The sequence below is a fragment of the Anopheles stephensi genome, chromosome 3 (genome assembly GCF_013141755.1).
Source record: "Anopheles stephensi strain Indian chromosome 3, UCI_ANSTEP_V1.0, whole genome shotgun sequence".
Classification (NCBI taxonomy): Eukaryota; Metazoa; Arthropoda; class Insecta; order Diptera; family Culicidae; genus Anopheles; species Anopheles stephensi.
In genome coordinates this window covers 51240599-51265713 of record NC_050203.1, presented here as the reverse complement: position 1 = coordinate 51265713, position 25115 = coordinate 51240599, and the positions used below count along the sequence as shown (strand labels likewise).

The 25115-nt window shown below is 44.0% G+C and overlaps 1 protein-coding gene across 5 annotated transcripts in view; it reads right to left on the bottom strand.

Moving 5' to 3' along the window:
- Nucleotides 1-25115, bottom strand: part of LOC118514522 (centaurin-gamma-1A) — a 160472-nt gene that overhangs the window by 38381 nt on the left and 96976 nt on the right. Inside the window, exon 1 of one of the 5 annotated variants that reach the window (XM_036061496.1) lies at nucleotides 30-1286. The exons of the other annotated variants lie outside the window; for them this stretch is intronic. Within the exon in view, the coding sequence (XP_035917389.1) occupies nucleotides 30-198 (169 nt within the window). The 5' untranslated portion in view covers nucleotides 199-1286. Of the gene's footprint in view, nucleotides 1-29; nucleotides 1287-25115 lie in introns of those variants that run through there. 5 annotated transcript variants of the gene reach the window in all.

The window sequence follows — 25115 nt, the reverse complement described above, 5'->3', positions numbered from 1 at the left end:
ATAGCAGCAGATAGTTATGTTTTAATTACCCGATTTTCGCTTCTCCCGCTCGACGATGACAGTTTTCGGGCGTTTGATGCGGAGCGATCGGCGCCGGATCGAGCGCAGGAAGGCTTCCGGCATGCGGCTAAACTTTGGCGTTTCTGGTGGTGCCTTCCGTTCGGGCAGGAAGAAATTTTTCACCGCCAGCATCGTCATCGTGCGTGTGTGTGATAAAGATGTTTGCTTTGTGTGTTTGAATGTGTGTGACTATGTGTACTTTTTTTTGTTTGCACAAGTTTTTGTTTTCGTTCACTCTTTCGTTTCTGCGTTGTTTATCTGCCACACGTGCCTTTGTACGTACTGAATTGTACAAAAACAGTAACCAAGATATTGCCACGATTCAATTTTTCCTTACAGCACTTCACTCTAACAAACACCACATCAGTGGCTCAGAATATAACTTATTGGTTTGATGAACACTTTTTTCGCTATTTTTTGGCTACAAACAATCGGGGCTTAACAAATTCACAACACCAGCACGTAACACACTATTGCAGATGTTTTTTTAACCGAGGTGGTGGTATTAACTACACTATTTTCTTTGGCTTCGGTTTAAGCGTTGCATTACAGATGTTTTCCAATCTTCTGCATCACTATCTTTTTTGGCATACGTAATCCCAGTTTCAAGGATCGCGGCTGTTTTCGGCACGACCTTCACCGAACCGTTGCAACTATCAATATCACCCGAGCTTGCATGCAGCCTAGCCCTAGAACACACTGATCACGGGGGTGCAGTAGTAGCTTGGAGCGATCTACCTTAGAACGAACCACCACGTGCGACGTGGCTGATTAATGTCGACACATTCGGATAAATTTGGCACCGTGTGCACCGCACCATTCGAGGAGGTGGTGTTCAAAAGCTGTCACGTTTTTTATTCGCTAGATGCATCATCATCATCATCATCCGACACAAACGGGTAAAAACGCGCCCGAAATCACTCTTTTTGGTGGGTGGTTACGATAGTAAATGGCTCGTATTGTCGCTGTTTCCAAACGTTGGGCCACATTTTTCACTTCTCCGTTTGTTGTGCACAGCTATTTGGCAACTAGTTTTCAACATGATCACCACCGAAAGAGGCTCACAAACAAAACCGGGGTAATTCACGCAATGGAGCTGCGCTCACTTCAACCTAAACATCCTCTACTTGATCGAGTTGTTCACACAATAATGCACCGAACGCATGTTCTGTGGGTCCGGGCGCAGCAAACACGTCCGACTGACACGAAGGATTCTGAACGACTCACGAAGCATGCGATTGCATAGCATGGGTTCGTTGAGATAGGGGTTGACAATGAGAGAATCAACCCCACAGTTACGCTCTCGCTCTTAATGCTCTATCCACCTATGAGAGGTTGGAAGCAAAGGTTTAGCTGTTCTTAAGCTTTTAATTTTTTATGTATCAAAATTATTTTATTAATTTTAAGTTAAAACGGCTTTAACGGTTTAAAAACGGCTTAAGTTATTTTCACGTTATTTACGACTTTTTAATTTAGATTAAGAGTATCCGGAGCTTGATTTTAAATATGTGTAGATTTCTTGTATCAATTAATGGAATAAAATAAAAAAAGTTTAATATAATATTACAAGATTTTAATGATTTGGCTATTGTTAATAATTAGGAGGAATTAGGAGGAAAAATAACATGATAGAATAATAGACTTGGGTTTTAAATTTTTGTTTAATTACTTTAACGGAATTCACATTCGTAAGCACTATAATCTAGAGAGGTTCTTAGGTATTTCTGATTTCCTAGCCCGTACCTCAGTTAGGAGAACTGTTTATGAAAAAGTTGAAAATAAATTGTAACTTTCAAAATAAAACCGTGAGTTGATAAACAAACAGATATACAAATGAATCCTAAATAAAAAAAATGGAAAGCATACTTTTAGACTTTTGATATAAAATCGAGAATCGAAATTCAATTTTTTTATTTTATTTTATTGCTAATTTTTTTCTTAATTCCTGCTTCAAAAACTATGACTTTCTCACACAGAGCATAACACACAATAACACTTCAGCAACCCTGCTCACAATATCTCAATTTATGCTGTTTCGCTCTCAGATTTGTGATCGCATTTGGTTCCCTCTCTTGCTCTCTTTATGTTGAATACACACCCGAAGAGGGAGAATTGAAGCGTTTCAGGTACTCACAAACGTTTAAGCGTTTCTGCACACACTCACACATCGAGACAATTCGTTTATACGATAGCAAAACATCAAAAATATCAAACTTTTTTTTATTGATCAATTTGGACCAAATTTCGGTTTTTTTTTGTTTTTCATTATAATGTTTTTATCTTTTCAACGTTAGCTAGAACTTATTATTATAACAATTAAAAAAAAAAAACAATAAATTTATATAATTTTATCGTTTTTTTTAATCTTTGTTGATTAGGTCAACAAGTCCCACAAAGCAGCAGAGCGTAGAAAAGGAACAGTTTGAAATAAAATTAAATAGATAAATGCTTATTATAATGTAAATACAAGAATAGTCCCACGTCGAAACTTTAGATGACCTGATGCATTTTATCGCCTTTCCTTAATCATCTTTCCCACTCAGCATCCCGTACAGTACCCATCGCGGAGCAAGACTTGCTCTTGAAATAGTAGTCCCCCAAAAGCTTATCTATTTTACCGGCTGACCTTTCGAAGCTCAGCTTAAACCTCCTCCAGCAACTGACTCACGAACCGGTTCCGGTACTGCGAGATGCTTCTTGCCACCATCCGAAACACACAAAAAACCAACAGCAAAAACAGATACTCTTAGCGCCAGCATAGATATTGCATCGTGCATTGAATTTACATTCCAATAACAGAGAAAGAGAAGAAAAAAAAAGCGTGGAATAAAATCTGTGTAGAAGAGCACATTAAAACGAAGCCAACCGGTAACCACAACATACAGTCGCAGACTGTTGTCCGTGGAAAATAAACCGGGTATCGAACGTTCATTACCATATCTGGAAGCCCGATAGTCTTCGCCTACGAGACAAATACCTTACCGACTGAAGCCCGTAGCTAGAACGTGCGGCGCGAGACTCTCTTCAGCCGTGGTGTGTGCAAGAGACCCAACATTATGCTTCACGATCACCGACCAGACCTTGGAGTATGCTGGATACGGTGTGGCTGGTGGTGGAGCTTTTCGGAAAGGGGTATGAACACGGATCGCACACTGCTCAATGCGAGATGTCAGGTCCTTGGCGAGAGATATGCGTGGGTTTGCTAGAAGGTGGACATTGAAAGCTATCTTTCGGTGGAGCGGTGGTGGGCGGTAAGGTTTCGTTCGGAGATTTCTTTTCCGGCTCAAAGCAAAATACCACGTCGTGTGAAGCATGAGCACGAAGACACGAAATGATCATAGGCAAATGGGTGAGGAAGCACTATGCCGTACCATTTAACCCGCCAACAGTCGATAAAGTGCAGAGAAAAGGGCCTTTTCCGTTTGAAGTTTGAAGAGCATACCGCCTCAAACGACATAAGGCTTCTTGGGTTCTTTTTCTATTATCTTGAAAATTCTTAGAATGAATAATGCTCGCTGACTGTGCAGAGGTCCAAAATATAAAATATTAAATAAACTTACAAGACAACATCAGGATGTGAGAAGAAAAACCTCGGAAGGAAAACCCATCAATTTTACATACCTGAAACGGGAACAAAAATAAAAAAGATGTAATCTTTATGATACAAAACTCTGTTTTCAGGAAACATTTACGAAGAACAGGAAACATTTATCCTACTTTTCATAATTATTTGACCACATTATCCCAACACTTCAGAATTTTCTTCAATTGGATTTGTTTCTCAGCACATCTCCTTATAACCCCATCGTACTTTATTACCGTTCTTGAGATATTTTATGCCTAATTACACTGATAAACAAGTCCGGACCATTCGCCTGAAAAAAAATTGACCGACACTGCAAGACACTGCGACACTGCAATCTCCGACCAAGAAGCTCACAGCCCCTGTCAAGAAAAAAGGGGTAACGCTTGCATATAGCGCAGATCCATCATGCACAAAATTCCGGGGCGTTTTCTTTTGGTCATTTTGGGCTGCCACAGTGGTTAATCAAATTTAAATAATTACGAGACGGCATTTTAGTTCACTCTGCTGCCAGCTACCTGTATTTACTGCTGATCGCCCTGACAATTAACCCTGGCGAGGCACGAGAAAGAAAGCGGTGTTCGGTCGCGTAATTAATCTCCCTCTGACGATTCATAATTTATCTCCATTTGCACGATTCGCTATCGGGGCAAATTTGGTGCCGGGACAGTATAGGCAGCATGTCATGGTGACTGCTGTGGCAGAAGATTCGTCTCGGCTGATGAGCTGATGGCATAAAATATTAAGCTATCATAATCGACAATAACGGGCCAATCGGGCTCCGAAACTGGAACAAAGTGGTGGTGAATATTGAAGAAGTGTATTATTATGAAGCATTCGTACCTTACCCTGATGACGACTTACATTATGACGTAAGCCTTCATAACCGACGCAGAAGATAAGAACCCAACGATACAAAGTGGGCTACCGGTGTATGATGGAAGCGTGGCACAACGTGCAAACGAAACACAGACAGAGATGCAAGCACAGCAGCGCATAATCATAACATCGCAACATACCGATGGGAGGTAACATGAAAGTGGAATTGCACGCAAAACCAAGAGCCTGAAGAAGATGAAGCAAGAGACTTCCGCTACACCGCGGGGAGCGCCGACGCCAGAAGATACACTAGACTGAACTTGGAAATGCAGTCTTGCAAATGCATTCGGGTGGAAGAATGAAGATGTGAACCGAAAGGAACAAAACATAAATCGGAACCGACAACACCTTCCTCCCTCATTATGTTGCTGCACACGATAAGAACCCGCGCACGAGGCATGTTCGTACGTGCGTGTAATAAACGAAGGTACCATTAATGAGTCAAGTAGGTGGAAAGAGAATGCTTCCAGCTCGGCGGAAGGACCATATCTGGCTTCTAAACATGAAAGGAACAAACACATGCTTAAGAATGGAAATTTATTACCCAGAAGAAACATTCCTTCAACGAAAACACCTAGTTAGGGGGTTTGCTTCATCAGGAGCGAGACGAAAAACGCACGTAGAAAGTGCTCAGAATCAAGATATTTATTGCCCATGGAGCAACTTTGCTCCAAACTCAAACTATGATAAGACAAGGATAATTGTATTCCACTCTACCATGAGACAAAGTTTGGCATATCGATTTGCGATAATAATAGCCTTGATCCTCTTAGCACGCAGAGTGTGTAAAGTGCCTTCCGAACTATACTTCGTGATTTGAGCCTGTTCTACGATGTCGGATGCAGATGGAGAAAACTTTTTCGTCAGCAGAAGAGAAAGTTCCCCCCCCCCCCCCTGCGTCAAAATCAATAGCTATCAATAATGATAGAGAAGAAAAGGATTTGGAAAGGGATTGGATTAGATATCAGGAAATGGGATATCGAGCGGCACGGAACATCACAGCATCCCGCAATATATCTGTCTGATAGGAAACTAATTTTAGTTTTACCAGTAAAGTGTGCTTGATCCCTATCTGTTCAGCATCGGCAGAGAGGGTTTGGATTTTTTTGTGCCACCATGCCGAAAGAGTCAAGAACAAAACAAACTTCATCGGAGCGGTGCTTACATCACCGACATTTCGATAGCGAAAGCCTGTCATTTTCCTTCCAAATTTGGTTGTTAATTGCATCGACCTATCTATCTGTGTTGCGCCGTTCAGATTGATTTGTTTGATCCTTTTGCCTTTCGTCGATGCTCATTTCTGGCCATCGTTCCCATCCTTCAAACCCCTTCGAAGTACACCCTTTGCTACTTTCTTGCATAAGGAAGCATTACTTCATCCGCGGATGCTTATCCGCAACCGAACGCATACTCGATCGCCAAGCAGCGGGAATCGAGCGCTCGATATGGCAATAAACGAAATCGATTAGTTCCAAATTGATGTACAAACAGTAATTTCATTCTTGCGCACAGCTCGTTTATGTTCCGCAAAGACATTACTCCTTGCAGGGGAAAATTGGCACACCGGGAAAACAGCATTCAACCCGTTACCCGTCTTGGGATCGATATGCGAAATGGCAAGTACGACGGGACCTACTAAGCCGAAGCAACAACCAAAAAAAAACTCAAAGTGTTCGTTGTTTTTTATTACTGTTTCCATTTTTGACGTTTTCCAACCGTTGTTTCAAGGGGTTGAGCCGCTTTCTTGGGCCTGCTAATCGGAGTACAACTAAGAGCGCCGCGCGAATGAAGCTATCGATTGACCCAGTTTGGCAAGAACATAAAAAACAACCGTCAAAAAGGGTTAACCCATCTCAACGATCTCGCGAAAGCGTCCCTTGCTAAGTATGGCCCCCTAACCAAGAAGCACCAATTTCAAGACAAGCTTGAGTCAAGGACCAGGATTGATCCCGGTGTTGCCGACGTTTTTTTTTTTTGTCTTATCTTCCCAGACGGGTGTAAAAAATTAATTTCACGCAAATTTGTCAGCCGTTGCCAATTTTAGGCTGCATCTTTGGTGCATTACACGACAAACGTACGCCATTTTGAGCTCTCAAACGCTTGTACGAGTGTAAAACTGTAAGAAACCAACCACATTCCCTAGCCAGGTAGTCATCCTCCCGATTGAGGCATGGACTGCCCTGCTTGATGGGCATGAAATTTAATTGTGTTTTTGTTGACATTTATGTGAATTTATTTACTTTTTGCGAAATCCTCAACCCGGAGGCTAGCGTAAGTGCGTGCGGCAGAGGTTAAACTTTGCCGCGCTAGATCGCGCTCACTCCTTCCAGCAGCCCAATGTGCGAATAACCTTTCCGATGCAAGAAGTGGCCATAAAGTGTCAAAACCGATCGATTCCAGCGGAACCGACCGACCCGATGGCATCGTAAATTTTGGACAGTCTCGGGAAGCCGATGGAATGAACGTTCTACCACCAAACCCACTGTACTAGGGCATGTTGATGAGCAAAAGACGTCACGCTTCGATGTGAAGCACCGTACGTAGCAAGAAGAACTACGGTAGCGTGAAGAACTTTTTATGATGCTACAACACCACTGCAACTACTCACCACCACCAGGCGACCCATCAGAAATGGCCATTCATTCTACGGCTTCTACGTCGCACGGTGTAAGAAATTCATAACACACACAGGCTATGGCCTATGGAAGGAAATTGCACGCAAGTCGTAAAAATGTGTGATTTATATAGCAGGTCGTCGTGCATGCCCAATCGAAAGATTCGCGTAACGCCAGACAACCGAATGGCATTTGGCGGTTTATTGCATTCTGCTGCCATCACCTTTCGGCACACAGTGATGCTAACCGATCATCGAAAAAGCTCATAAGACTTCGGTGTTCGGAGGCGTCCCCAAACATACACACACAGAGCGGTGGCGGATTCTGACTGCTTCTGGTGCTCTTGTGACCTAGTTTGTTGGGCAAATTCCTGAGCGTTGCGCTCTATCCGCATCCGGGATGTTTTTCGAGCCGACGGCAGTCTAAAACAGGTCGTAATTCACTTCAATCCCCAACGGCAGGGAGACTGGAGCCCAAACATCAGGAAATTGGAATCGAAAGCTACCTTTAGGAGGTTATAATCTTTTATGGCACGGGAGTTTGGGAAGTTTATCCGCCGAAGACTTAAGTTGTCTGCAGAGACACATTTTTGGGTAATTGTTATTGCGAATGTTATTACGCCGGATGTTTCAGCTATGCAAACGATGGTGTGAAGGTTGATGCGAAATCGATCGGGAGGGTTGTCTGCCGGCAACGGTAACATCCCAACGTACGAAGAGATGAGAGGTGCTATATTTATGAACAGAAGTGGTACAACCGGCATGCACTAACGCTTAAATGTGAGGGGTCGAGTACGGGATGGTTTGAACCATCAAACTAATCTAACATGTAGATCACGGCATCGGAATGTCATGCAGTGAATGTAAGCTTAGGTCAAGTTTTAGCTCGAGCCCTACGACGTTTTTAGGGAGCATTTCACGCTCTCGTGGTTCATTACAAAGGTTCAGCTATCTTGAAATCTATATCATGCTTTTTTAACCGTCCTCGCTGTTGTAACGTACACTTCCTTTTCCATCGCACAGTCGTAACAGAGTTTCACCAATCTTGAGACCTCGAGATGTATAGATAAAGCCCCATTTTAGAAAGGAATGAACCATCGCAAGTTAACATGACAACAGATTACGCACGCCCGTTTGCGTGAGATTTCTAACAAGAAATCTATGCACATGCGTGTGCGCACTGAGACCTAGTTCCGGCGGTGCTTGTGTTAGACTGCACGCGACGACGCCGTTGTGTCATCGTCATCTTCCTCGTCTGCCGCCCATGCTGCGCCGACCTGTTTTTAGTGTGTTTATGCCACCCTCCACAGTTATGTTCTTCCACTGCAAGCTTCATATGCACAGGGAGGTCACCAAAGGGAAACGCGGTTTCGTCTTCCGGGTACAGAGGTCAAACACATGAAACGAGCCACCCTACCCCCCCCGTGCAAGACTCCATCTGCTCGCATGGGCTTATCTGCAGTTCGTTATCGTCAGTACGTTGCCTGCTTCGTGTTAAGCAATAGTTGCGCACCTTCCTTACAGATTAATCATAAACGCAAGACATTCGACCGGTTTCGGTGGTATCTGTGGTGCTGGTGCTTGTCATCTTCACTCGTACACACACACAACGAACGCTCCGATGCAGTGTAGCGTGTGTTGTGCCCCCCACGCTGCCGAGACGCTTTATGAACCACCTTCCAACCAGGAAGAACTACAGAGTCAAACGAACAATCGAAGCGAAGGAACTAGGAGGTCACACATATCGCTATGATGCGTTCCCCTCTCTGACAAGAACGTGTTTGTTCAACGCTACACGCTACGCATTTAACCTACGTGCCGGCGCCATGCTTTCACCAAAAATGGTGGAACCATCGCCAACTACGGTAACAATCATCTGGTGGCGTGTGGTCTTCCCCATTCGACAGTCACGAATTCTTGAGCGCAGCCAACACCGCAAACATTCGCACAACTACGTGGCTTAATTAATGGGGCACGCGAAAATTGAACATACCGAAGATGCACCATTGGAGATCGTGAGTGGTTTAAAAGAGCGGAGGTTTCACATTTCACCTCTAGCATCTCTGGTTGAGCGCAAGAAAGCGGAAGCCACGATAGCGATTCTATTGTGCTGATGATTGTGAAGCCCCCCGGCAAGGCGAAACAATGCCGCAAAGAAACGGGCTAGCGGTTGGGCTGGGAGCCCTCAGCTAGCTCTAATCGCTGTCGGTGTTGAGGTTAGCGGACCGCGTGAAAATTTACGATGCTCCACCGATAGCATAACCCGCCATCGCATTCGGCGGCGGGTGTTAAACACTCCATTACGCGAGCATATGAAAGTTCAACGGCGGTAGGTGATATGATTAATGTTTCTATTTTACTCCTAATCCAGGAAGCACACCGGCATCCTACAGCAGTTCGGTCCCAAGCTTAGCAGGGACGGTGGCAGTTAATAATGCTGCGCGAGTGTTCGTGTTTGTTCGTGGTGGTGTGCTGGTGGTGGAGCGACGGGAGGCTAGTTTGAATAATTTATGACTTTATTTTAAGGCATGAAGTGGACGAAATCAGAGATTTAATTTATGTTTGCAACGTGGCGAAATGTTACGCAGCGTTTTAGTGGAGTATTTCGAATTCATTTCATAATTTAGCGAATTGTTGGTGTTGGCAACAGTTGGGTGGTATGAAATTTATGTTTTATTTATTTAAAACTTCTTTGTTCAACATAGTCAAATATATTTGTAGAGATGAAATTTAATGAACACTTGAATGTGTTAGTGATAAACGCATTCTAATATCTAGGAATATTAAAGCGACTGACGTATAACTTGTATGACTTTGGGGTAATATGTGTTTGGGTCTTCTTGTTTACTCTTGTGTGATCTATCTGAGAATATGCGGATGCCGAACAAGTTAATCACAGATCATCCGTATAGAACGAGTCCAAAAAAACCCGTACAAGAACTTCAATCGACTACTATCATCGCTGTCAACTCTTTAATTTTGACACGCTGCAGTGAACAGGATCTCATGCTCAAACAGGCTTTGTGTCAGATAATTTACTTAACTCGATCGATACTCCTATTTTACGTTGCTCTGTAAGCTTTTTTGATCCACTACGCTCTTCACACTGTCGACTTGCCTGTGAATCTCTTCCTGCTAGTTATGGTTTGAAAGATACATTCCTTTGCTCCACAAGTCTCTCGAAATTCTATGTTCCTTTTCTTTTTTCTTAGCCAGCTCATAGTACGGCTTAAGTACATGGTCTGGTGTCCAACGAGTTCGCTGTGCTCCTCTACGCCTCGTGCCGTACGGGTACCTTCCTGGTAAGGAATGAGTCCGGAATCCTCATTACGTGCCCTAATAACCAGCGTATCCTTCCCGCTTTGGCAACCGTCAGGATGTCTGCATCGCCAAACAGCTTAGCTAGCTAGTGATTCATTCTCCTTTTCCACACACTGTTCTGATTGGTATCCTCCGCCAGCATTCTCCAAGACTCGTGCCCGCATAGGAATACCAGATATATGGCGCATTGCGAGCGTTGTAGGAGTCTTCTGGATCTCAGGAGTCTGTGGAGCCCGTAGTAGGCACGATTCACCTGAACAATGCGAGTTCGGATTCCGCTGCTTAGGTTGTTGTCCGAAAATATGATAGTGCCAAGGTATCAAAACTTATATACTACTTCAAGACCGTCGAAGTCGTGTAATATTTCGCTTCCGAATCGTATTGTATTACGATCAAAGCCTCCGGCAAGCGATAATTTGTCTTCGTCGTATCCCTATCAATATATTCTATCAACTCCAACGTTTGCATCCTATTCCTAATCAAGCCGATGTTTGTGGACACAGTTTTGATTCGAGTGCAAAGTAAAAAAATATGTAAATATTATTTGCCTTGCATCATAAGAAGAACACGTATTATTGGAACTTTGAGATATTTGAAAATAAGTGAAATAAATGATAATTATAATTATACATGAAAATAGATTGTGATCATAAATAAAATAACCGTTCAAATCTTATTTCCACATGCCGTAATGAACACGTAACGTAGTTGTATGTTCAGTCACGCTCCTAATTGTCTAATTAGGTGAACTACAAATTATATTTTAACTGATATCATTTTTCTACTGAAACCAGTTACGATACGGAAGGGTTCCTTGTTAAACGAAATATCTTACTTCCGTTGGGAAGCGTCCACCACTGATCAAAATCATAATTTAGATCGAATCGCGGATATCGTTTGCGTGACCATACTTAATCAAAACGGTATGCCACTGACTGACGTCCTGCTGGCTTGTCATCGAATGCAACCCTCTACTGACCCCGTCCGCTCGATGCAACCATCATGATGATGGATCATTAAAATATAATTCGTAACCAACAACAAACACATCAACTGCTCTGCATCACGCGGTGGTCAAAAGCCGTCCGCGTCTCGTGTGGTGCATTTTTTTGTCTCTACATTTCAACGACCCGCTAAGGACTGTTCGGACCTGAAATGGACAGCCAACCAGGAGTGTGCCAGGTGCTAGGAGTGGTTGTGCACGATGACCACCACCCGTGTATCATGCATGCACGCTCCTATTCAAGCGTATCCCAATAATCTAATGAGCCCTTCGGGCGATACACCATCATTTCCTCCTGTTTCCCCCTTCCTTCCTTGTTTGCCCCCGGTGCCCAAAATCACTAGTTATGCGCTAGCGGGCAACTATAGCAAATAACCGATTGGTAACGGTTTTCTCGCGAATGAATGGCCGGTTTGTGGCTAGGGATAGTTTTCGGTGAAAGTGAAATGAAAATATTTGGACAATCGGTTTGACCGCTACGGTCAGTTTTCTAGCTGATCGTGCCCCGATACGACGGTCCGGGGGGTTTGAGTTTACTAACCCCGTTGAACGTTGAAAGGGGAAAACGGGATGAAGAAGGAAGGATTCTGCTGAAAGCCTATGGTCTGAGGATAATTATTCCTCACCGCAGGATGGCAGCAAAATTGCCATATCATGAACGTGTGCCATTACAATCGGTTAAGCGATGGATGGTCGAGCTATGCCGGCAAAGAGTCAGGAAATGGTCCAATGAGTATTCCCTTGTTGGTTGGTAAGATAGTTTTCTCCTGACGATTGCAAAATATCGTTTTATTTTTGGGGGAATCATACATTTTCCTCCGAGCGAGCTTGCTAAGCCTTTTCATTTTATGCTGGTTTGTGGCGGTGATCGTAAATTTCCCTCCGAAGCAAATAAATTCGTGCCAAATGACCTACATCTCATACCGGCACGCATAAGGGTAGTTTTATTGTTATGTTTGTTTTGTATGGATCGAACACGCCGACCAAACCAAACCAAATGAAATGCATCAAATCGGAACTATTCAAAATGGATGCAAAACAAATTTTTGTTACCGGATATCATAAATCAGGTTTCAACCAATAGGGACTAGTGTTCGGTGGTTGTGTTTGCCCGTATGATATAGCAGAAGCAAAAAATATCGCTTTTTGAAAAAGAATTACAATTAAACTGTCCAGTTTTGACTGTTGCCTCGCAGCTAATCTGACTTGCATCTGCACGAGGCTATTATAGGCAGCTCTTATTAACGACCGAATCATAGCTACAATTATATGCACCCAGCGAAAAAAAGAAGCAACACTTCCCGTACTAAAAAACCACAGGACACCGGGCAAAGGCATCCTCGAAATAATAAGGATGTAGAAAAAAAACACACACACACATCACAACCCATAACCAAAACAAAATCAGCGTGATACCAGCAAAAACCATCGAGCCCGGGAGCCACAAAATGTGACAATCACGTTGCGCCCATGTCACTGGCGATGCACCGCGCAGCGGGTGGTAAAAGGGAGTATTGCAGTACGCTTTTCCCCTTGCTTCCTTTCCCACTTTCACACCACACAGGCACCCGCATTAGAGGTTTCGCGCTGGCAACTTCACCGTGGACTCGGACGGAAAGCCGATGCGACAATGATGCGGCATTAATAAGCGCGAAAACATTACGAAGCGTTTCCCGGGTGGGTAGGATAATCAGCAGTTTCTTCGTTATTGTTTATGCACTGCCGGGAAGGAAGAAGAAGCAGCTACATTTGCCTGCGGAACACGCCGGTAAAGGATTCGCTCGGAGGATGAGATGCGATGCCACCGTATCGCACCGGGGTTTTCTAATCCTTTCGTTCCACGCAGATAACCTGCTGAGTTTACCCCTTTTTTTGAGCTGTTCCGGACTTCTCTTTTCAAAGGTGTCCGCTCGCTCTGAAACGGACCCATTCAGCAGTTTAGCCGCTGCATTATGGAAGAGCACTCTCACCTGGGGATAGGTGCATTTTAATTAATTTGATTTGCATCGGCAATAAAAATAATGAGTACAACGTCTGCCAGTAGAGCGAGAAAACCCTTACCACCCTTAAGGGAGGTAGGATCGCGATTCGCGTCGGTCGAACTGGTCGGCAGGATAGCAACGGCAACTAAAGCGCAACAACCGACGCGAATCTAATGTTGTTTTGTTATTTCTGCCAGCGGGCCATTGTTTCTCGCGCTGGTCCTTTCACAAACAAACACAACCCGGCGGCCATGATAAGTTTAAGGGTGCGCACACGAAAGTATCCGGATCCATTTTTATGACCATCCGCACGGTTCCCGGCAGATCCTTACGTCCTACGGTGAAGTACCATCGAGAAGTGGCCCCTTCGTTCACCATCGGCACGTGTCCCAGTTTTACGAACATCAGAAACGCGAGCTCCCTGAGTCCTCGTTTCTGCTTATCCCGTCCGGACTAAAGGTTCGAGTGTCCTTATGCGCTTCAAATGGCCGCGTGTTCTAATAATAATCATAATAATAATAACTCCATTCCGTTCAGGTTGGTATGGAAATGGAAACCGCACGCTAGCAGTGACGCAGTCCGACCGAATCGGACGACGTGTGGTTTGATTGTTTTAGTGAAGTGCTTTGAATGTCGGACCACGATCGGGGCTCGTGGTGGGTTTGGGAAGCCTGTGAAGGATAATAAAAGCATCTACCTCCTCACAGAAATGCTTGCGATGTACGGGTACACACAACCGGTGAACGATGGAGTTTCTCACAAAACCAAGAGTTACTGCATAACTGCTGAACTATTCCCCTTGTTCTCGGGCGTTGCCAGGGATATGGCTGGAGTAGGTCACTTCTAACGGTTGGTCGGGTCCTGCCGTATCTCAGGTGTTCAGGTGTGCAGGTGCTATCTATCTCGAACGAAAGTTCATTTCAACACGATTTATGCAAATAGGATGAAGGGAGCATGTGGTTTTTAGTGTCTAGCACAAAGTGTTTGCTCTCCGGTTTTTTTATAGACAAGGATCGTTCCTTTTAAAAAGTAATCAAATAAATCTGTTCTTGTGGTGAAAAGGATACAAAGTTTACTCATGGATACTGAGACGATTAATGGGAGAAACATTTTGGCGTAAGATGTTTAAGTGTCTCAGACATTGAGCCCACATTAATCCATAGTCAAGAAATTAAAGGATAGCTTTTGCTTCACAGAGCAATCTTTTGAAGAAATTATCTTAATACTTATGTGTCTCCGTCTATGTCTCGTCTCCTCCAAACTGTCCTCCGAAAATTATACATTTCAACTCAACCAACCAGCAAATCATGCCATTACGTTACCTGGCTACCACCCAACACTACCCCAAAATGCTGCTCAAAACAGTGCGAAAGTGGAAACGCTTGTTTTCTGCCCATTAATTCCGATGCCGTGGTCGATAAATTTACTCCGAGCTTCACCTCACACGGCCACACAGGGACACGATCGTTTAGCACTTAGCATACTTAGCAGCTACCCGGTAATCGGGCATTAATTAAGCCACGAGCACAGCCTTTGGGTCCCGCACGTAATGCGCCTCGCCGGATATCCTTGGCGATGGAGAACGGGAAAGAATGAAAATGACACTGCAACTCGGTTGGTTCGGTTCGGCTAGTTAGATCTTGTCGATGATGCTCGTTAGGATACCAGCTGCCCGATAAATATAGGGCGCCACTCTTAAAAAGGCCACTTATCATTTGTTTCCTTTTGCCATCCTAAGGCAATCCGGCCGAGCATTCCTTTCGATTTTCGGTGAAAATGTGTGCGTGAAGTGGTGGCTCGTGACATTCGTACGCGCACATCCTCGGAGAAAGCCACGTGCCAGCTTGGGAACCATTAATGCTGCTACCAGTCAGCTGAACGGCTGAACGGCGTGGTTCATGATTTGTGAGCGTCCCATACTGTCAAGATGTGAGGGAAAATAACAACTTTGCCGTAAAAGGTTTGCACACCTATTGCGTAAGCGTTCGGGCGATATAAAAACTTAACATCAAAACGGTCGCGAAATACATCATCAAGCCCGTGTAACAAACCGTTCGTTAAATTTTTTAGTCCGTTGATTTTTGTCGCTTGTTTGCCTGTTTCATGTATCCACGAGGGCCTTGCCGAGGCCTGACGCTTCCGCCCGTTTGAGCCACTACACGATTGATCATTTGTTACAAGTTGGCCACAAAAATCTCCGCCATACGAGTGAAAGGGTCGCCTGAAGCAAGGTATTGAGCAAGGAGCCCGCGTGAGTGCGGTGTGTCGCGGCGGTGTGTCGTACGGCCGGGTTGCCTGTAGCGAATAATTATTGGAAAATATTTACGCTCATTACGGTGTAACGAAAATAAAGGGCGGTTTTGGCATGATCTTTCATTAATCATTGGCATGATTTGGTTCCGATGCCGCTACGCTGGGACAGCATTACAGTTGTGGCTGGCGTTTTTTGTGGGTTTTATTTTTTTGATCAATTTACGGAGCGAATAGGGCGAACTTAAAACCACACTACCATTACACGCTGGTAAGGTTTGATGTGGTTAAATAAAAACGAACATCGATAGGTTATCGTTTAGCTTACTTAATGATTTTGCTGTAAACTCGCTGGATAAATCCGGTATTTTTAATTCGACAGTAAAATCAATTTAAAATTTACGGTTTGGGGAAGGCTAGTAAGTAAATCAATAAAGCATTAAATATATGCAGTATTAAAGGGAAATAACGACTAAATTGATAAATGATCCATTGCTACAAAGCACATTAAACAGTGGAAAAATCATGCATTTTACAGCTCCCAATCAATTTCCACATTGGAACATTAACACAAAATCATGACTATGTTAACTGTTTCTACTGCCTGTAGATTTCCGTTACACCATTTATGTATGCATCCATTGTGAGGTCAAAGAAATAAAAGCACCGTTTGAAGTCAAAATTATCTCTTCATCCGCGCCCCGGCAACGAACCAAAAAAAAAACTAGAACAACGATTAGCTTCCTAACGAGAGCAGCAAAGGCAGCCAGCCACAGTAGTGCGCCGGTACTACTCCATTCTGGTTATGCTGGCTGGTATCTTAATTATTACATCGCAAACCGTCTGGCGCACGCGATTCGTAACATGGGCAGCAACTGCACACAGTAAATTCCCTCGGCACACCACTAACTCCAAGCTTCAATCCGGTCGTAAAACCTAATTTGAAAATTATAGCAAAAGCACCTCCAACACAAACTGCACACGTGAACTGCGAGTGCGAGTTCGTGTTCCCTTTATTCTCCAGTTTTCCTGCTGGCATGCTCCACATACAGGGAAAGAATTGTCGGTGGTGTGAAATGACAATATCGTTACATGAAGATTGTTGTGATAAGTGGGACAACGAAAAATGAATAATGAAATGAAATAAAAGATAGTTTGGTGTCTGTAGGACTTTTTTCGGTTAAAATGGTTTTATGTCCCCTGTTTTTCCCCCATTTTCACTCTCTTTTCTAAGGGTGTGTTGGATGTCTCTTAATCACTTCCATTTATCCCTTACAAGCTATGCACGTGTCTGGTTCAGATTTTTATTATTCTTTGCCGACTGACCGCACGCGAACACGTCAGTTATGGGTGTTCCCGCAGCAGAATGTGATGATGTGTGACCAGTCAAAGCATGTGATCAGGGTATGATTGGCAAAACCACTTGAACTAATAAAAATTTTCGGTCGACCGGAAGGGGGGGAGAGAACCAAAAATGACCAGGTGGATGGTCTTTTATTTTTGCACCATACAGAACGGGCAAGTACTTGCAGAGAATGCAAATTTGCACACTTGAAAGCTACGACCAATAAACCACATCTCATGAATCAGGCACAAACAACGGATGCTAAATACTGGATTTTTTTCTTCTCCAAGTCTCAAAAATGCTACTCGAAAACAAAAAATCCATCTTTCACGATTTGACGTGCGCGAGAGTACGTGAAACATAGACCGAAACAAAAAAATAGCTCCTGAATCCTTTTGAAGTGCTCCTATAACGTACTTCTCGCGAAGCTCTCGAGTACCCGAACCGATTTGCCTTTTTTTTTTTTTTGTTGGGTGTAGTAATCGTACACAAAAAACGGAAGGGAATAATGTTCGCAAAAAATCACTTACTACATGCTAAAATCACGCAATTTATGTCCCTTTTGCCAGTACGCGTAAAATGGTATGCAATTTGTAGGTCTTTGTGCTCTGGCAAGCACTTGGTTGGTTTTTACTTCCCCGTTTTTTGCTGTTGCACGTCACTCACGTCACTCAATGTGCAGCGTTCTAGTACCCAAATGATGGGGAAAACGGATATATGGAATGGAATACACACACCCGAGAAATCGACAAGTCCTCTTCTATGCGTCCGGCGGAAGGATGCAACCCAGTAGTATGGGGGGGAGATGCCGTCCTTGATGATGTACGCTAGCGGTCCCGTGCTACCTTTTTCATGTTTTTCGCATGAATGAACATGAAGAGGATCAGAACGTACAACTGTGTTTTTTTCTGTTACTTCTGCTACGTCAATACACACAAAAAAAGCAAGGAAAAAGGACGACTTCAAACAGGACGAATCCCAAATCGAAATGTGGTGCAGCGCGTATTTGGATTGTTACGTATTCGTTTGTTTCCGACTCGTTGTCCGGATGTCCGCGGAGTGTAAATGGTCCCTCCAGTCTCCAGAAGCGCCTATGCCCCATTGACGAATTTCAACTCAGCATTGCTGTAAAGTATGTAAGCATGTCAGCCAGAAAAAGAAACTCTGGAATCATTTTCATGATATCATTACAAAGGAGATTGTTTTTTACTGTTGAACTCTAATGCGCCGTGTGTGTATCATTTCATGCTGTCGGGGATGAGGATTCTGCTGTCTGCTTTTTTCTTTTTGGCTTTACTTTAGTCCTCACAAAACCTACACAAAAATGCAGTACTTTCCGGTCAGTGCGCACACTCGTTCGCGTTCATCTATGAGACAATCAGATTAACCGATTCCGAAGGGTGGAATAGGTACGCCTGCTGGACAAGAAGAAGGGGAAAGGTAGTATCATCATACCCTCCAACAATGTAGCTAGAGATACACATTACGACCCGCGAGAAACGGTGTGTCATTTTAACGTTGTAAGCGATCGACCGACCCGAACCTGACAGGATGACAGTCCAAACGATGACAACGGAAGCACACGTCACAGGAACGCAGGACGAAACAGACAATGACAAGTAAGGTGAGTTTGCGCACATCCAAAAGGGGTTAAGTAGGATGCGTAAGGGTGGCTATGGATGTCCTATTTTGGCTGGCAGCTATCGGCGACGTGAGGGATGAGTGACAGGCTCAGATAAGCCACGCTCTACCGGGAGATCTGTTGGGCGATCTAATGGTTTCAAATTTTAACCACGCTGATTAACCCCACAGTACCAAAATCCAAAATTTTGGACGTGATAGGAACTCTGCCACGATTTGACTACAGATAACCGTAAAAGTACCACCGCTATTATCTCACCACTAAAATCAATCGGCGTCGGGAATGGTTTAAGCATCAGTGATGGTTCAATTTTTTTTTAAACTCCAGCAATCCTATTCACCGCGGAGAAGCCACCACTACAAAATTCGGGAACCGCAATTGTGTACACAACGGCAAAATGATTGTGGCCACCGGAACCGGATCGCGCGATATCCGATCTATGTTTTTGTTTTGTACGGTGGCTGCAATTCACCTTTTTTTTTTTGGGTGCTCTGCTGTTTACATTATGCTTTTTTTGCTATACTTTGTTGCGTTTTGGAGAAAAAGGTCCTTGCTGAATGTCCTGTACGATGGTATGAGCAGAAAACGGAATAAAAGGGTTGCGCGGATTTATTTTTTCTCCCGCTCACCGGAAAAAAATTTGCACAAATAATGTCAACCCCATTTCGTTTGCGGCTGGTCGAGGGTGCAACTAGAAACGTGCGGTTTATCCTTTATTCACTGTGTGCGTGAGTGTCATTCTCTCTACATCAAAGTTAAGTATTTTGCGGTGCCTGTTAATCGCGCTCTAAAGCGGTCAGAGGGTTGCAGAAAGGGGTTTGAACCAGTAGCACCCCAGTTGCAGCTAACTTTTCAAGAGGAACGCTTTCATGAGCAAATAAAGCGAGTGTGGGATGTGATGTTTTCTATCAAGAGTTTTATTTTTTAAACTTTTTTCCACGTAAACCTGTGGATTATTTTGCCTAGGATTAAGTAGACGCAAAATGGAAGCGTTACTACTTTCTCAGTAGAGGAACAAAATCAACGAGGTGATTTAATGTTGACTAGCAAAATGGATCAATGCAATGCGCGTGCAAATAACGCATGAACGCACGGATGCATCTACCAATCCATCGCCCAAACGAAAACTTTGAATTGCGGATTTGGTACGAATTTACCTTGCACAAATCTCGATTGCTTTTCCCCCTTGTTTTCGACCTTAAAAATCGAATGGTGCAAAATATTCGCAAAAAAAGGATCACATTTTCTCCCCTCCCCCTTCCCTAACTTATCGTAAAGTTGCAAACACTCCCGCTCATCTGACTGTTTAGACGCATAAATAACGTTTCAGCTACAATTTACCTCGAAAGCTGATTTCAGTTTTTAATTATTCTAATTATAAATTGCTACCGGTGCATGCCATCGTTATCCCTTTTTCCCTATTATCGGGGGTAAGCAACGCAAAGGGGGCCAAGGATTTAAGCGGCGTCGATTTTTTTTCTAGGTTGCTTTCAAACAATTTACAAACGATTTGTTGATTCTTTCTCCCGGTGTATTTATTTATGAAAAGTGTTTTTGCCCTCGTGCCACGTGCTCGCCGCGCTAAGCCGGTGCGGTGCAGCGGCGGCCGGCCGGGGTTCGAGGTTTTATAATTTTTTAGCGGATTAGAGAAATTGTTCAGGGCTTAGGAATTATGGGCTCGCGGCATCGAGCAACATGAAACCCACGAGCAGCACGTGCCCAAAACTATGCGCGAGTACGCGCGAAGGGAATGCAGTTTTTATTTGCGTTGCCAGTGGTAACGCAACTCGACGCCAGCGGTGGTGTCCGTTGAACGGCAGGACATTAGGCGGGGTGAGAATGAAAGAGCGATCGAAAAAGATGACTATCGTACCGTAATCAGAGCGCTATAATAGGACCTGTGCTGAGCTTTCGACGACAACCGGCACTGATACTCGAACTCGCTTGGAAGGACGTTTGGTAAAACTAGAATCCTGCATGTTTTCCATCCGTTACATCTTTTGAGCGCTCTCAAATTTACGATCCATTTCGAAATAATCGTTAAGTTATGATCAGCGCTAATCTGGCATTATGCGTTTTATAACACCGACATGGAGGTCGTGAAGCTGATACGTTAGCTGCTGATGGTTACACGAGCATGCTATGTGTGCCAATTGAAGTCGAATGTGCAAAAATGGTAATGCTGCTATAAATTTAACGTTAATTGCTACTGTAACACATAACCCCTTTTTATCGGTGCAATTTATGTAAATTTATGTAACTGAGCTATGTAGTGTATTTGGAATGTAACTGAATTTTTAAATGATCTAAATCGGGTAAAGCTTCCATTACATGAAGCTCCCCCAGGCACAACGAACATCCTTACAGAAGCAAACAAATTAAAACTTACAGCACTTTACATGCCCTTATGTCATTCTGCATACATGCATGACCACTTAGAAGCAGATGTTCTTGAACTTTCACCTCCGAGCTTTTCGAAAGGCATCGGGGTTTTCCTTTTTCTCAGAACCGAGACAACAAAAACCATTATGGTGGCATATAGGAGGGCACAGCAACACAATGAACGACGTGTCTTTCGATCCACTTTTGCTTGCTCGGCGAACGTTGACCGATCGAATGTATTGATTTCGTATTACATTATTCACATACACACCATTCTCTAGGCAGACACACCACCACCAACCACATCGTTCGTGTGGCTTCCTTTGCCATTCGCTATTTTTAGGATGTACTAAACACAGGTCCGCCGGTGTAACCACGCGCCGTATTGTAATGTCCTTTTAGCCAATGGCAGATTCTGCAATACCCGCTACCAGCCGATTTGTCTTTATTTTTGATGGTTGGTAGTCAATCGACACCATAACGTCCGTCGCCGAGCGGGATTTGTGGAAGCCCGGGGTTTAGCGGCAAAATCACTAATGGCATTGCATTTGTGCGTCTTTATATCCGTCGCCCGATTTTGATCCGTTCGTTAAAAGCGATTACAGTTTGCGTGGTATTTTATTTTCGTCTCGCCTTGAGCAATGTTCGCGTTTGGAGGAGATCAATGATGTGGCGGGCGCGGAAAGACGACAGCAGTTTAATGATTTGGGGAGTTAATATCCTTGCCTAATGCACTGCAGTGTCACCGTGGCAGTGATATCGGTTTTTCTATCAGATCTTTTTTTTTGCTAATGGATTAAACTTCCATCTCCCCGCAGGATACTTATCCGTTTGCAGGACTCATTCGCTCTCTCTCCCTCTCGCTCTATTTAGCTTGCTGTGTTTATTTAATGTAATTCATTTATTTGCATTACCGCTTAATAACGAGCGACGGATTAGAATGCACCAACGGACGGTGCACAGTATGACAGTCAGAAGTACTCTGAGCGGGGTGCGGCCTATGAAAGATTAGAGTATTATGCACGCGGTAGACTGTACAGTTGCAGGGTAGGCAGCAAAAATAAGTAACGAAAACAAAAATACACTCCACGCGTCGATGATGAGTTTTGTTTCGATAAAAAAAAAAATCCCCGATGAGTCTCCTATTTTTGGATAGCAAACGTTTGAAGTAAAGCTAGCTAGTCTACTCGCCCTAAACAATGTCCTTGCCGACCCTTAAATGCACAATCATCAGGCAAACGCGGGACAATGGTCAATGCTGCAGTCGGTTGCAAGAGCAACCTTATTTGCTTCGTCCGCCCCTCTAAATCACAGAAACCGGATCCGCCGCGAGTATCCGTGGACGTATTTAGCCGGTGGGCAATTTGGTGACAAATCCTTACGACATAATCCGACCAGTTCACTCCAAACATGGTGCCCGGCGTGCCGGCGAGTAGGATTTCGGCGGCAGCCAAAAAACAAATAGTCTCGATACCAAATAAATGCTGCTCTCGGATCGAGTTTGGGTTGTGCGACTTCACTGTTTGATTAGCTTAGCGCTGTGGCGTATGCGCATCGGGCGACTTAATGCTTGTTTATGATACGAGACGATTAGCGAAGGCTGTACTGTTGGTCAAGGATTGGAATTTCGGTGGATGAAGTCGACTTCATCATTTACGGAACGGTTAAAGCAGAGTGTTAGAGATGCTCAGGATGAATTATTCGAGGTCAGTAGTAGAAAGCCTACTTTGCTACGGGTAAAATCAAGTCTCAGAAAGCCAGGAGACCTCTCGAGGTTGTAGTGCCAAGAAATAAGAGAAAGAAGAAATAGTAGAAAGCCAGTGAGTCCAAATTACCTGTGGAAGAGAAAAGAGACACCATGAAACAATTAGTTATCTAGAAATTGTTTGATAGATAAAGTTAGCAATATTATTGAATAAATGATAGGCTGTGATAGATATATTTAGTGTAATTTGCATTTTCTTGGGGAACGCCCTGGCAGTCATACCGTCAGGCCGTTCTATTGTAATAAACAAAATAGCGCTCAGGCGCTCAGTAAAACCTTTCCAAATGTTTTGAACAGGCCAATTAATTTATTGGTTATAATCTTGCAACGACTAAAGGTTGAATTTAGAATTTGAACGGTTTAGCCATCAGCTGTTGTGAGGGTAGAGTCGTCGTAGGTTAGGTTATCGAGTAAATATTCGTAATTTTGAAATACAAAAGTCCCTAACCTAAATTGAATGATAACAATTTCCTTTGCTGCCTTCTGCCATCTGCCATTGAACAGAGGCAAATTTAGAGCAAAACAAAAACGCTTCAAAAATGAACTCATCAAAGGTTCCGTCAGCTTCGCATGCTCGTGCTATGCTTATTTTCTGAACCCAAAACTCAACAACGGACACACAATGGAGGAGGACACCCAGCGGTTTCGAGGGTAAGAACCGATGTTCTTGGCGACTTTCTGACGTACGTAATTAAGTTGCAAACGGCATCGGTACGTCATAAAGGCAGACTGAACTTCAATGCATGGCAAGCTGGTTGCAGTGCCATTTGCCCAATACCGCAACGCACACCGCACACACCGCTTCTTGCCGTTCCCGTTTTTACGGCTGACCATTTTTCGCTGCATCACAGCTTCTATTGTGTCCCGCGCAGCCGAAACAGATCACTTGCATCCGCAATTCTGTAGCTGTATCGTCTGGCACGTGGACAAGCAGAGGGAAAGGGATGCCGCCTCCCGGAAGATGACCATCGTAAATTTCAAACGCCTTCAAAATTATCGTCCTTTATCTTGTTTATCGTTTTCTTTCGCTGTTGGGATCGCCTTGCCTTAAGTAATGCCTAGCAAAACGGTCTTGTCCTTGAGGGTGGAAGGAAGAAACAAAAAAAAAAAAACAAAACAATTCCTCCCGATGAGAAGGAGGTTTCAATGTACAGGATAAGTGTGCCGAGAGAACGCTCTGGGTCGCTGCGGTGTTCAAGTAGGTGGCCAAACCAAGCTAATGCCGAACGGTAAGCTGGTATCGTCGTCTCGGCAAACATCAATCGTCATCTGCACGCGTACCACGCGCACCTGGGTGTGTAAGTGAAATCATGCAGCTTCCGCAGAAATGAAGTAGCAACAGCAAAGGCAACAGAAGAAAAAAAAAACATCCATCGTTCAGAAATAGAAACCCAAGAGACCTCCTGGTAGCTATACTTGCCTTATCCTCTACTATCGCCTCTTATTTCCCTTTCGCTCAAAGGTGTTGTTGTGCTCGAGAATGCCTCACGTGCCACCAACACCAAGAGAGGGATCAATGGCCTGCCTCAGTACTTTGCGTCCTTTTCCTCGTGTCCGATTCCCTCACGTCCTTTTTTTATTTTCTTTGAGTTCCGTCTACTTAAAGGTGCTTATGCTATTCCGTTATCGCTCGAGACGTGTGTTATGCTTGTTATGCTTGGTGCTTGGACAGTTTCAGCACACTGTTCAACTCCTACACCTAGCTCCTTCTTGCTGCTACGCTATCGCAACGGCGGCATCTTGCGTTTCCACCAATGTCTTGTTTATCGGAGCCCTAACAACTATGTTGTTCGCTTCTGCAAACACATGTACAACATTTAGACCAATTGAAAAGCCTCTCGTACAAGATTGCATGCATGCCCATATAAAGCTCGGGATTGAATTGCAGCAGTTCCATTCCCTGGCCGCACGGCACACACTTTCCCTGCTTCTGCTTTCGGCCATTGGAGCACAAGAGATTTGTCTAGCAGCTTGAGCGAGTTCCTCCTGCCAGAGGTTCTCCACTGCAGGTATAATTTTTCATCATTATTTATTCATGCATCTCCCTCTACTGGCGGTCCAAGAGGCAAAGGCAATGTTTGTACAAACGGGTAAGTGATACCGCTCGATAGAAGGCCTCTCCGTATCCCTCACGCATGGAAGCAGAAGTGCCAAAGACTATGGCGAAGTTGATAAAGTACGCTCTTCACTGTTCACAATCGGTCATCATCGGTATCGGTCGCCAAGAGGAGGATCTTAAAATGGCTTTTTTCCCAACTGCCCATACTTTGACCTCTCTCAAAGGCTTTG